The following is a 13,310-nucleotide window of genomic DNA, read 5'->3' on the forward strand; positions in this document are numbered from 1 at the left end:
AAACAAAAGTAACAAATAATTTAGATGTTTCTGATGATAGGTAGATCCATTTCTTTAATGCATGAAGTTTTGACCCAACTAACCCATTATTTAAAGTATTTAACAAAAGTAGTATAATTTTTTGAAATTTTACCAAAATAGAATAAATGTACTTCTGAGTAATGTTTTATAAAAATTTTATTCTAAAGAATCAGTAAATAATATTTAATTATAAACAACGTTAAAAAAGGTATTTTGTGATCAACAATTACCACATGAGATAGTACGTATTTCGGAGTAACGTTTTAATTAACGATAAAAAGACAAGTGAATCTTGGGGAGGCAACAGGGCAATAAGTTTTAGGGCTCTGTGACAGGAAAAATGTTATTTCGGTGATTCTTCATTTCCAATTTCACCATATGTGATACATCAAATTGATGTTGGGACTTTTCGAAAATGTTCAACTCCGATTAAAGTTTCGTGATTTAATTTATTTTTTCTATTGTATTGTATTTTAAATTTTGCAATTGCTGATTGTGAACATATCATCAAAATTTTGTGATTTGCAATTTTGATTTACTGTGTAATACGATTTATTTTTTGGTTTTTATTTTAAATGTTGTATTATATTTTTGGTTGAATGCTGTTGAAATTTGACGTCATGTTAATTTTGAAAATGTGTTTTGCTGTAAATAAGTATTGAATTTGAAAACATGAGATTCAAATATTATTATGATATTATGAAAAATGAATTTTTAAACTTTTCCGGTAAAACTGAAAAGATGCGGTGGTGTTGTAGAATTAGGATGAAGGAAAGAGGAGATGAATGAAGATTTACCTGAGAGATTGATTAAATTCATGGTTGTACCAGAAAATCATTACCTCATGGTACCGTTTTAAGATTAAATTGTTACTCATGGTAACGTTTTATACTTCTGTTAAATCTGTCTACCGTTAGTTTTGTCCGTTGAAATTTTTTAATATAATAATTTATAAAACGTTACTGACAAATACGTTTAATCTATTTTGGTAAAATTTCAAAAAAATTGTATTATTTTGATAAAATGCTTTACATAATGGATTATTTTTGTCAAAAATTCTTAATGCATTTATTATCTTCTATCCGTATGATATTTCTCATTAATTTAACTAATACTTCATTTATTGAAGTTATAGTAGTGATTTTTTGTAAGAAAAAAAATCTTAGATTTTAGAACAAATTTATCTTTTGCTAAAAGTCCAAAACAACTAGTAATATTTGGGACCGAATAAAGTAATAATCTAGTACTCAATAACACTTTTATCATTTTTAGTTTTCGTCCAAAAGAAAATGACGCAATTTTATATTTTAAATGATATAATTTTGTATTAATAAAATAATTTATAATCACACAGGTTATTCATCAGCAACAACTATATATTCGATGATTAAACCTCATAAGTGTTGTCTAGAGAGGATAGAATGTATATAAATTTTATCACTACTTCGTGGAAGTAGATATTTTGTTTCTGAAAGAATCTCGTAATAAATCCAAATACAAAGAAGAAGAATATAGTAAAGAGAATATAGCANATACGTTTAATCTATTTTGGTAAAATTTCAAAAAAATTGTATTATTTTGATAAAATGCTTTACATAATGGATTATTTTTGTCAAAAATTCTTAATGCATTTATTATCTTCTATCCGTATGATATTTCTCATTAATTTAACTAATACTCCCTCCGTCCACAATTGTTTGACAGGTATACTAAAAATAGATGTCCAAGATTAATTGTCAATTTAAACAATCAAGAAATAATTAGTCATTTTTTTCTAATTTTGCCCTTAATGATAGTGTAATTCAATTGAAAAGTTATGTGGACTTTTGGTATTCTTGGTATTGTAGGGTTATATTAGTCAAATTACACCTTGTATTAAATTTTCCTTGAGGGATGTGCATAACCTTACCCTGACAAATAATTGTGGACAGAGGGAGTACTTCACTTATTGAAGTTATAGTAGTGATTTTTTGTAAGAAAAAAAAATCTTTTAGAGATTTTAGAACAAATTTATCTTTTGCTAAAAGTCTAAAACAACTAGTAATATTTGGGACTGAATAAAGTAATAAGGGATAAAAACTTAAATATACAATTTAAGAACATAAATAACACGTATATAACAATAGTTTTACTTTACACCAAAATAGCAATAGAATCATTACAAAATTACTCCATATTGTTATTTACTTTCCACAAATATCTCAATTGTTACTTAATATTTCTCTTTCATAACCTCAATATAATTCCTTTTTCCATAGTTAATTCTGAAAAATATTTAAGAATTGGTTGTTGTTTTTCATTATTTTGAATAAATATAATCTAGTACTCAATCACACTTTTATCATTTTTAGTTTTCGTCCAAAAGAAAATGACGCAATTTTATATTTTAAATGATATAATTTTGTATTAATAAAATAATTTATAATCACACAAGTTATTCATCAGCAATAACTACATATCCGATGATTAAACCTCATAAGTGTTGTCTAGAGAGGATAGAATGTACATAAATTTTATCACTACTTCGTGGAAGTAGATATTTTGTTTCTGAAAGAACCTCGTAATAAATCCAAATACAAAGAAGAAGGATATAGTAAAGAGAATATAGCAAGTAACAAGGTATCAACGCAAACCTTATTAAAAAGGAGTTAAAAATAATAATAAAATAATATAATAATCAAAACATATATAATAAATAAAATATTAGAATAGACACAAAACATCTATCATATATTTTATTTAAATAAATCATAAAAAAATTATCTATATCATATCAAATGATGTTACATAAATTGAGAAAGAAAAAATACTATAACATAAAAACAACTGACAAATGAGTCCAATTATCATGTGAAACTGAAGCAGATCATCAGTTCATGGAATTGGAAGAAGTAACCATTTTGGACACTCACAAACATGCAAAAGGCCTTTCAGAAAAATAAGGATAAACTATATAATAAAATTTTGGACAAGTTTCCCATTATAATAATCTTTGTTTCTTATAATATAAAGTTTGTCAATATTATCATTTTGGGACCAAACTTTTAAACGTCTTTAAACTTTAGGACAAATACTTTCCCAATAATGTAGAGCTCCATGCATGGACACATATAGGCTCCTATTTCTTTACTAAACAAAATAATTGTAAGAGACATGAAATAATACAATTAATCATTTAAGCACAATAATAATTACTATTTGTTACTAATTGTAAAGATTTATTACAAATGATAAAGTATTAAAGTAACAAAAAAGATAAAAATGATATCTCAATGACATGAGTAAAAAAGTTTCAAGAATCTACTAGCCGTTTCGTTTTGTAAACATCTTGGAAAAGTTTGTCCCAAAAACAATCGGGAAAATAATTTTCTTGAGTCGATAGTTTATCAAAAACAATTTATTTACTCTATTAAAGTAAGGATAAAATTTATGTGCACGGTGTACCTTATCTTTTCCAAATCGTACTCATAAAAATAGATTCTTATTTTTCTGAATTCCGCACCTAACGAAAGCTTAATATATCAAACATTTTTTTTTCTTTTTGACATTGAGTGCAATAATTATTTACATTATCGTTGCATAAAGTTGAAAGTAGTTTTACAATTAGTATACCAAAAAGATAAAGAAAAAAAGTCCTAAAACACCAAAAAAAGCTTTAGTGGAGAATCTCTCTTTTATATAATTACTTTTTTTTTTAATCTTTCCATCGTTTTTTCCCCTTTGTATGATATAAAATTTGTCCGTACTTTAAATCATTTTTAAAAGAAAATTTTCCATCATTATTGCACCTATTCAGCATCGCACTCAATTAATAATAGTAGTATATTTTATATGGAATTAATAACGATTTATTAACAAGACCAAAGTGGTGAATTTAATTATTTATTTGACGAAGAGCCTACATAGCTTAATGCTACTTTGTGTCAAGCGATGGCTTTAAGCATCCAAAATACGTCGAAATTAAAACTGATATATTGTTCATGATAGAAAAGGAGTTAAAGTCCTGCTCCGACCATCTATTGAGTCATTAATCTACTTAATAAGATTCTCCCGCAGTCTATCCTTTCTTTAGTTATTTGATTATGTAATACTTATTAAATATAATAAACAACAAAATTTATTTTAGCTCTATCGTAATCCTCAATCATTTTGTGGCATTGGGAGTGGAAACATTTCATTTTTCTCCAATTTAGCTCTAACAAAAAGCTCAATAGAGTTCTTAAGGGATAAGGCAAACTCGAAGCAGGAAAACAAAGTGAGTAAATATTTATAGACTGTTTGGATGGCCTTATAACTTTTGATTTTAAAGGCAAATGTTATATAGAAATTTTAATTTGTGATTTTTGATTTATTTTTTAACTTAAAAATAAGTGCTTAAAACACATTTTAAATTTTACTCAATCCGCTTTGAATCAAGTTCGCACATTTTTTCCCCAAATGCCTCGCACCAATATAAGTATCACAAAGTCTACGTAACTTCCTTCTTTTTAGATACTAATACTAATATAAGACTCATGTCATGACTATATCTTAGTTGATTAGTTTGTCTTTTCTTAATTTGATGGAGCTAACTGACTACAAAAGGATGAAAGTTGCTTATACCAGAAAAGAGGAAAAAAAGTTAAAGATGCTTTAACATGTCACTTGTAAGATACAAGTTAATCACTAAGATTATCAATAATTAATAACTTGGTAAAAAATATGAAATTTACACCAATAGTATAAATTATCGGTGTATATAACTTTAATCCTTATTTTTTATATGCAACATTGCGAAAGATTCCTCCATGTATGCAATGTGACGGCAGTTATAAACAAAAATTTGAAATCCAGATGTGACTTGTCAATACACATGTTCTTCCAGCCTAATAACAGCTGCTTTTGCTTCCTACTTAAACTGCACACATACCAAATTACATGCAATGCATCTATAGCAACAAAGACTACTGTTCCCTTCATTTTTTTTTTGATAACCGAGAAATCCGTCTGTGACCCGCCCTTTGGACCAATCACAGCCTTCTAAACTCGGTGGATAATGGGCCCGCCCCTCTACCCTTCTCCACTTAAATACTGGGCTTCGCTTTGCATGGTGTGGGGCTTGAACCTGCAACCTAAGCCACAAATCCTCCACCTTTTGCCACTTGAGCTAGGCCTTGGGGGCTACTGTTCCCTTCATTATTGTTCATACAACAAGACAACTGCACCAATTTTTCATTATCATCATAATCATAACAAGTGTAATGCAAAGTTGAATTCCAGACCAATGCTCATTCTGTCATGAGAAGTGAGAACTCAGACTCTAGCAAAGTTGAAAGGAATAGTGTAATTTTTGAGAATCTGACACGAGTATAACATCATTTTTGGAGAGTTCGAGCAATATATACTACAGCTATCACTAGGAACCTAGCAAATACTCACCCTTTTCTGGTCAAAGATCACTAATGAACTAGAACTGTCATGCTTCTTGGGTCATACAACCGGACTAGCAAAAGAAGAATTCAAACATGACCTTGATCAAATAACGAAACCAAATGCAGATAGGGCTAAAGTGCCTAAAGTTGAGTACATATCATCTTCATTGCCTATTTATATAAACTTCTCATATTTGCAGTAGGGCCACATTTTAGTCCAGGATTCGAATAGTAAAGCCAAAAATTTACATGTTGATCACTAGGAACATCTAACAATTAGCTTAGCCAAGTCCAATGCAGATAAAATTGGCCAAACACACAAAATAAATCTTGTTTTCATCAAGAAAGGAGCTATGTATCTCATTCTATCCTAGTATATACAAGAAGTGATTCCATTCATGACCATATAGCGACACCTTTTTTTAAAATTCTCTGCAGATGCTTAATGCTGTTGAGAAGTTAACCTTCAAACTCAATGGAGAAGACAAATGACAGAAGAGCAGACCAACATTCATCTCAACCTTCTCATTTTATTACCCAAAGCTCCAAATGGTCAAGATTGAACCTTGAGATTAGAGCCCTCAAAAGAGGGAAACATAGAATCATACAACAGCAAGCAGCAACTTGCTAAACCTGAAGATGGATCAAGTTCCTCACCATCACTGCCAACTAATGGGAGCCCTTAATATATGACACAAGGGAGTACCTTGAACTAAATCCATCCTGAGGCTATTCTGAATGCAGGAAGGCATGAAATATTATGCTACATATAGAAAGTACTATGATCAGCACCTCTGCTCTTAGTAAAAAACTCAAGTTGATATCAAGAACACTACATCAAGTAAACTTGGCAGATTATACATGAAGAAAAAAGAAGGGAAAATCACAAAACGCCCAATACAAAAGATTATTGACACTACCCTTTTCTTATTACTTCTTCAAATGCTTTGCTTGTGACGAAAATTCCACACAGTGCCAATGTTTTGTTTCATTTCACTCCAAATTAGGGATTGAAAAGTTACCTTGTGAAGAACATCAGGCCACAGGGACCTTCAATCCACAACAGAAAAAGTATTGAATAAGCATAAAAAGATCAAAGCACTTGACGTAATTCCTACTATAGAAAAACCTAATAGCTTTTCAATTTCAAATGAAGCAAAACATGTGTTCAATGTTAAGCAGCATATGTCATGAACAAAATAAACTCTAAAATCATTAGTTGCACGTAAACAGATGATCATTATAGAAACCGGTTTAAGGTGAAACTCAGAATGGTGCAGTGATTAAACAGGACACTTATTTGAATAAAAGTTTTATCTTTCATCCACTGCAAGTTGTTCTAAATTCAAATATTGCATACTCGTCAAACATGTCCTTTTTTGCCTTTCTACACACACACATATATAAACCTTACAATTTCTCTTTCTCATAATTCCACCGGCTATTCAGTAAATTTTTCCACCATTATCCCAATAGCAAAGTTGCTGAAACATCAGGGGGGCCAGGGAACTTGTTACAACTTCCTTTCTGTGCATGAGACTTGCACATAAATCCATTTTAAAGTAGCCAAATTTCCAAGTTCCAACTCATATTCATCATCTAAGTTGGAGAGGGTCCTCCTTCAATGAGATACTCAGTTACTTGCAAAAAAGATATGCTTGCTCAGTTGGTCCAGTTCATTTACTTGCTTGATGATATCTTGATCAGGGGATCAATTTTCAACGACACACAACTGAGAATGTTTAGTAATATGCACACACATACATATGTAGACTGGAGACAAAAAATCATCCCAAAAGAAGTATACATGATTATTATTTGATTCCAATGAGCCAAAATAATAATAAATAAATAGAAGATACAAAAATACCTTGGAGTTTGGCATATCATTTGATTACTTCTGTTGCTTTTCTTTATTGATGTAAGCAGTACTCCAGTATGGTTTAGAAACTTCCATCCTTTTCCAACTAGCCTTGACCAGTTTCACCTTATATCTCCACCAGCACATTCAGGACAGCATAGACAAAAGTTTACATCTTTTATGCTCAAGGACAGTGCATCTTAGACACTTCCATGATCACATATCCACCTTACCATAACGAGTTTGAGGCTGCACCAATAACACATTTTTCCTCCATCTCTTTGCAAGATGAAATTGAATCTCTAACAGCAAACTTTTTCATGAATGTTCAAATTTTTCAAAGATATGCTTTCTTGTTCCTTATTCTATTGTTAACTTTTGTATCTATCACTTTAATAAAAAAATTTGTTCTAAAATATTATCATTTCAGAAACCAAGAAAGGGTTAATTTCTTTTTCCAATTCCACCTTTACTACTCTAAGAGGGCGGATATAGTCAATAACTAATCATTTAAGAACTACGGTAACTCAGTCAAATACCCCTTATCTTTATGTTAATGACAAAATGGTTTTCTCAATGCGTGTGCCAAAACTTTAAACGATAGATAAAAAGGACAAAGAAGTATAAGATAGTTCCACCTGACTTCCATGAGGGGAAAATTTTGATTTGATATCCAAAACAGGCAGGAAAACATTTTGTCAGACATGCAGATGCCTCCTTTATCACTGTAGAGGCCAGACTAGATGCATGCCTACTTTTTCAAGGTGGTTATTTAGAAAAGGGGGAAAATTGAAGTATATAAATCAAAACGCCAGATTGCACTCATGAATACGCAAAAAAGTTTGATGCATCTGACCAGTAATGTCTTCCAAGGAACAGTCTCACTCAAATAAAGATACAGATGTCAACACCGGCGCATGCCATAAAGTTCTTCAATTAATGAATTGATCAGGACATGAACTTCTGATATTTCACAATTCTAAATAAAGGAACCCTCCAAATTCTCAACTGCAAAATCTGGGACAACATAAATTATACAACCACACGCACAATTCAGCCAGCTACCTTTATTGAACCAATCTCATCAATCTTTGAGCTCCTGTGCTGCAACATTTTAGCAGGTAAGATGAAGGGACAATTAGTAAAAGGTGAATGTATACTAAGTGTAGGGATTAGATTGCGTACAATAAATTTATATCACAAAACTACTGTTTGCAAATATATAATTTTCCTCAACAAAGAAGGTTCAAAATATAGTAAAGAAAAATATTATATGAATTCAACATTTTTTAGTTACCTTGCTTTTCTTGTGTTTGTGGATACTGTTGAGATCCTCCTCATCGTGCTTCCTTTTCTGAAATCAGTTTAAGAAAAAAGATCAAAATCAATGAGTTCTTTTATCCCTTTTATTACCGTGAAGTATGACTTTTTGATTGCCAAATTCCAAGATGTTGCAAATCAGGGTCGAAGTCAGCAAGGGTGAATTTTCCACAAAGCAACTCAATAGTTAAGTACCACCCGGCAAGAACTTTTTTTAATAGGTCCCACCCGGAAAGAACTTAAAACAAAAAAGGAAGTATCAAACTATCAGAGAGGAAAACTATAAAGTCAACACCGCATTAAGTAGATTACACAAAATTCAAACATGAGGTTATTCTTAGAGTAAAGGAGCGGATCAGAATTTTACCGACTTAAAATATATGTATCACTAAACTAAACCGAATAGGGCCGGACTCAACAATTTTTCGCCTCAATAACTTAAAAAGTCAAGTGGCAGTTCATTTCAAAGACCTCATGTTCGATGCCTAGAAAGCTGAACCTTAATTAATCTCAATATCGTTCCCACTTGATCGTACAGAGGCAACTTGTAACAAAAAAGGATAATGTACAAATGGATTAAATTATAAAGTACAAATTCAGGAAAGCAAGTGCAACAGTCAGCACGATGGTACTGAGACCTGTTGTGAAATTTGTAGTTTCATCCACTTCAAAAGATTCTATTTAGTTAAGATAATGTTGAACCAGTCTTCTAAACTTCTGAACATGAACCTAAGACTATATTCAAAGTAACAACATACCATGAGAATCATCATTTTTGAAACAAAATCATTTGAGTTTAGATGACAGCAGACCTTTTCATGTTTCTTTGAATGCTCAGCACCAGGATCAATGTGGCCACTTTTATCTTTCTTTTTCTCTTTGTCCTTGTCTTTACTCCGATCTTTATGACGATGTTTGTGCTTCTTATGCTCTTTGTCCTTCTCCTTGTCTTTATCCTTGTGTTTTTTATGCTTCTTCTCCTTCTTCTCCTTGTCTTTCATCTCGCTCTTAGATTTTCCAGCTATAGTGGGGGTGCCTTTGTCAGACTATCAAACACCATGAAAAGACCGACTGATCAGCAACTATTATAACAGGAAAAACCATTTTATGTTTCAGCACATAATATGAGGAAACCCAATTCAAAAGCTCCAACTTCAGAAATCATAAAGGATAAGAGTGTTGCTTAGAAGCAGGTGAACAAATGGAGTTAAATCATCCAAATTCAAAAGCAGCTATCTTACAGGAGACAAATTGACTGGAGCCGTTTCACGTAGTTGGAAGGCTTCTCTAAGGACATCTAAGTCAAACGGCCGGATACATGAACTTGTCTCTCTTGAAAAGGAAGTATCCTGTGTGAGCTGATCCAACTGCATCTTCTCACCTTTCCTAATTTCTGTGTCTCCAACCACATTATGAAGATAATGTGTATCGGAAATTGATAATGGAAGCGACCTCTTACCAAAGAACTCATAATGAGGCAACAATTTGAAGTGACTAATAAGATCACGAGCACCTGTGAGTTCTCTTGGCCCTAACAAAATATTTGGACCAAATCAACAACAGTTATAAACTATGTATATCTTTATCAAACATGAACACATTCTAGAGAGGAGAGCAAAATTGACAGTTATTTAGTCTATAACAAAATATCAAGATATTGATCTAAGGAATTTTACAAACCAAACTATATTTGTGAAGGAATATGCAATACAGAAAATGGTAAAAGCCACAGATGCAATCTGCAGTCAGTTGGTGATAAAATGGTAAGCCTGCCACAACACCTCTATATTCATTTGCCACTACAAATTCCTCTGCTATCCAAATTATGTTCATTTAACACCTTAAGAAACTTAACTAATGCCGAGTGTTTCTCTTCTTCTTTATTTTTTGGTTTTCAGAAGCTTAGCTATAAGCTCTTCCACATTCCGCAGGTCTCTCAGTAACCTATGGCTTAAAATCTTAAAAACTTGAAAGTGATTTCTTTCTAGATTGAACTCTATTCTCTCTCTCCTTTTTCTTTTTGTTCTATCAGTTCACTTCATATTAAATTAAATATGATGGTGCATCCATTTTCCAAAAAGATTTACTTATAGCTTGACCACCCTTCATAAAATTTCTGGTCATGCCATTGGTATCATTGTAAGCAAAAGAAGTCAGCATAAATGGGTTGGCAATAAAACAATAACTTTATTTCCTGCAAGTAAGAGCAAGAGCAATAGGACTATAAAACAAAATTTCAGCAGCAAATAACTTCGCCATCAGCAGTCTGAGCAAGAATATCAATCAATGTGTCACATTCACCTTGATTCTAAGCCTAGGGATGCAATAACGAGCATTATTCATCAATTGCATATTAATCACATGAGTAGACATGCAGTAGTCAACCACATTTACCAGTTTCAAAAAAAAAAAGACATGCAGTAGTCAACATGTGTAACAAGCAAGGACACTGTATGTCCCTATTTTTATTTTTTGAGGGGAAAGGTAAACATGTAAAAGTCTTACCTCTTCCAAAATTCTTGCTATCTGGATCCATCAATCAGCACCAAGTATATAAGTAGAGCATTATTTCCTGGAAAGTATCAGTAGGTAAGACAATCCAGAAATATCTAGTGCAGCAAAGGTCAATCTACTCATATGACTAGAATGCAAACAAAATGGCATTGGAGGAGGACAATTGGGAGAATGTAACCATAATACAACCGTAGTGCAAAATGAAAGAGCTCATAAACCTTGTCAGTATCATTTTCAAATAAATACTGCCTTAATGCCATGGATTTGGCAGGGGCTACTACCGCCTATGTTCAAAGCAGAATACCAAGAGTAAAGATAAAGGGTGCTAAAAGCGACACTAACAGAAAGAAAGACAGCTTTTATCTGTACAACAAAGGAGAAAACTTATATATGAGCTGGAAGAGAGATCATTTCATAAGCAATTTCTATACCTCTACTCTCAAGTGGATAGGGAGGTTTTATTTGATCAAGCATAGATACAACAAAAAGAAAATTGAAGTAAATAATAAGGAAAAAGAACAAGGACTCAGATTGGTCCTAAGAATAGTGTCTCCTGTGTACAATGGCGTGTATGTTATTTAGAGTGCATAGTGTCCCAAGAAATTGTCTATAATGACGGCCAGTGTTATCTACTGCACTAAGTCCAACCTCTCGCTAAATTGTGTATAGTCAGCCTAAAGATTAGTTTTTTTCAAACAGTTACTTCACAAATGCAACTCAAACAGTTTTTTCAGCCTAAAGATTGGTTTTTTCCCACAGTTACTTGACAAATGCAACTCAAACCAGTTTTTTCAGCCTAAAGATTAGTTTTTTTCAATAATTTACTTTACGAATGCAACTCAAATTAACACTTTGATCCTTGACAAGACTGAACAATAAAAATGAAAAAAGAAAAAAAAAAAACTTAACTTACTGCTCCAACAGAAAGAGGAGAGAACTACACTTAGCTCAACTTACCTCTTTCTGTTGGAGTACCTCAACTTACAATAGAGAAAAAAAAAACTTATTAAAAGCTGATTCCATTACAATTTGAGTTTCAAATTTTCATAATTTCACACATCCGCATATCAATGAAGAAACACATTGATCTTTGATGATAAAGACTACGTGATCCCTTTCACAATCTAACAACAGTACATAGAGAATTCAAATCTTCAACTACGAAAAAGAGCTTACTCAATCAAACTGAGGGATATCCAATCCAATTGAAGAACGAAGCTCGTTTGTTCTCCAATTGAAGGTTCTCCTGAAGCAAAATAATCGAATTGAGGGCTTAGGGTTTGCAAATTCACCGTAAGCTTCGTATAATTGAACCAAGAGAAACCCTAATTTTGCAATTTCGCAGAGTTGAAAAAATATTGGCACCAATTACGGCGTATTATTATTATTATTGCGACATCGTAATATTTATATTTATTTTACTGGCGATGTCGCGACTCTGTTTCCTATCTGTGTCATGTGACAATAATTGCCCCTGTCTGACCTGGTTTCTGAAGGAGTTTATTGTAATTTCGACTCAAATTATTTTATTTTTTGCTTCAAATAAAATCCACTAATATGTTTTTTTTAAAAGCTGTGACTCAAAAAATCCACTAATATACATATTTTTTAAATAATGTGAGAATACTAAAAATATATAATGTGATTTTACATAAGTTAACAAAATGTATGAAAAATGGCATTGGTTATTGGTAGCAACTAGTATAACTAAATAATGTCATTCAAGGATTGTTACGTAAGCAATCTATTTTAAACGCCAACGACTATTTCATAACTAGAATTTGAAGTATAAAAAAATAAATAGTTGCTTCAGATTGTGCAAATTTTGCAAATTGACCATACTCTAAAAGTATTTTGAATATTTAATTTTATGATTCAAATTTTTAATTATAAATCACATAAAAATTACTTTCTCTTAATTTAGATACGATTTAAATAATCAATTTCCTCTCTCCTCTCTCATATAAATTATAATCATAGAAAAGATCGAATAAGACTTCATTTATAATCTAACGAAAATCCATGCGTACTTATCAAAGACAAATGAGATCTTCAATATACGTGTCCGAAAGTAACTCAAACAAATAAGAGTCTGATTTGGTCTGAAATCAGGTACGATCCACTCGTTTATTGCTACATCTAAAAATAGCATCAAGCGAAGATGTCATTATGTCCCTTAATCA

The 13,310-nt window shown here is 31.6% G+C and overlaps 1 protein-coding gene across 2 annotated transcripts; it reads right to left on the reverse strand.

Moving 5' to 3' along the window:
* Nucleotides 1-8,211: 8,211 nt before the first annotated feature.
* Nucleotides 8,212-12,509, reverse strand: LOC125873446 (mediator of RNA polymerase II transcription subunit 19a-like). Of its 2 annotated transcripts, none has more exons than XM_049554383.1 (6): nt 12,304-12,509; nt 11,119-11,185; nt 9,855-10,144; nt 9,426-9,659; nt 8,591-8,647; nt 8,212-8,392 (listed from the first exon to the last, which is right to left on the reverse strand). In XM_049554383.1, exons 2-6 carry the CDS (start codon nt 11,147-11,149, stop codon nt 8,378-8,380), a joined length of 627 nt encoding a protein of 208 aa, XP_049410340.1. In that variant the 5' UTR covers nt 11,150-11,185; nt 12,304-12,509; the 3' UTR covers nt 8,212-8,377. The 2 variants fall into 2 exon arrangements, with proteins under 2 accessions (XP_049410340.1, XP_049410339.1); XM_049554382.1 differs by having other exon boundaries at nt 8,212-8,397; nt 12,304-12,508.
* Nucleotides 12,510-13,310: the final 801 nt, after the last annotated feature.

This window comes from Solanum stenotomum, chromosome 8 (assembly GCF_019186545.1).
Source record: "Solanum stenotomum isolate F172 chromosome 8, ASM1918654v1, whole genome shotgun sequence".
Taxonomy (NCBI): domain Eukaryota; kingdom Viridiplantae; phylum Streptophyta; class Magnoliopsida; order Solanales; family Solanaceae; genus Solanum; species Solanum stenotomum.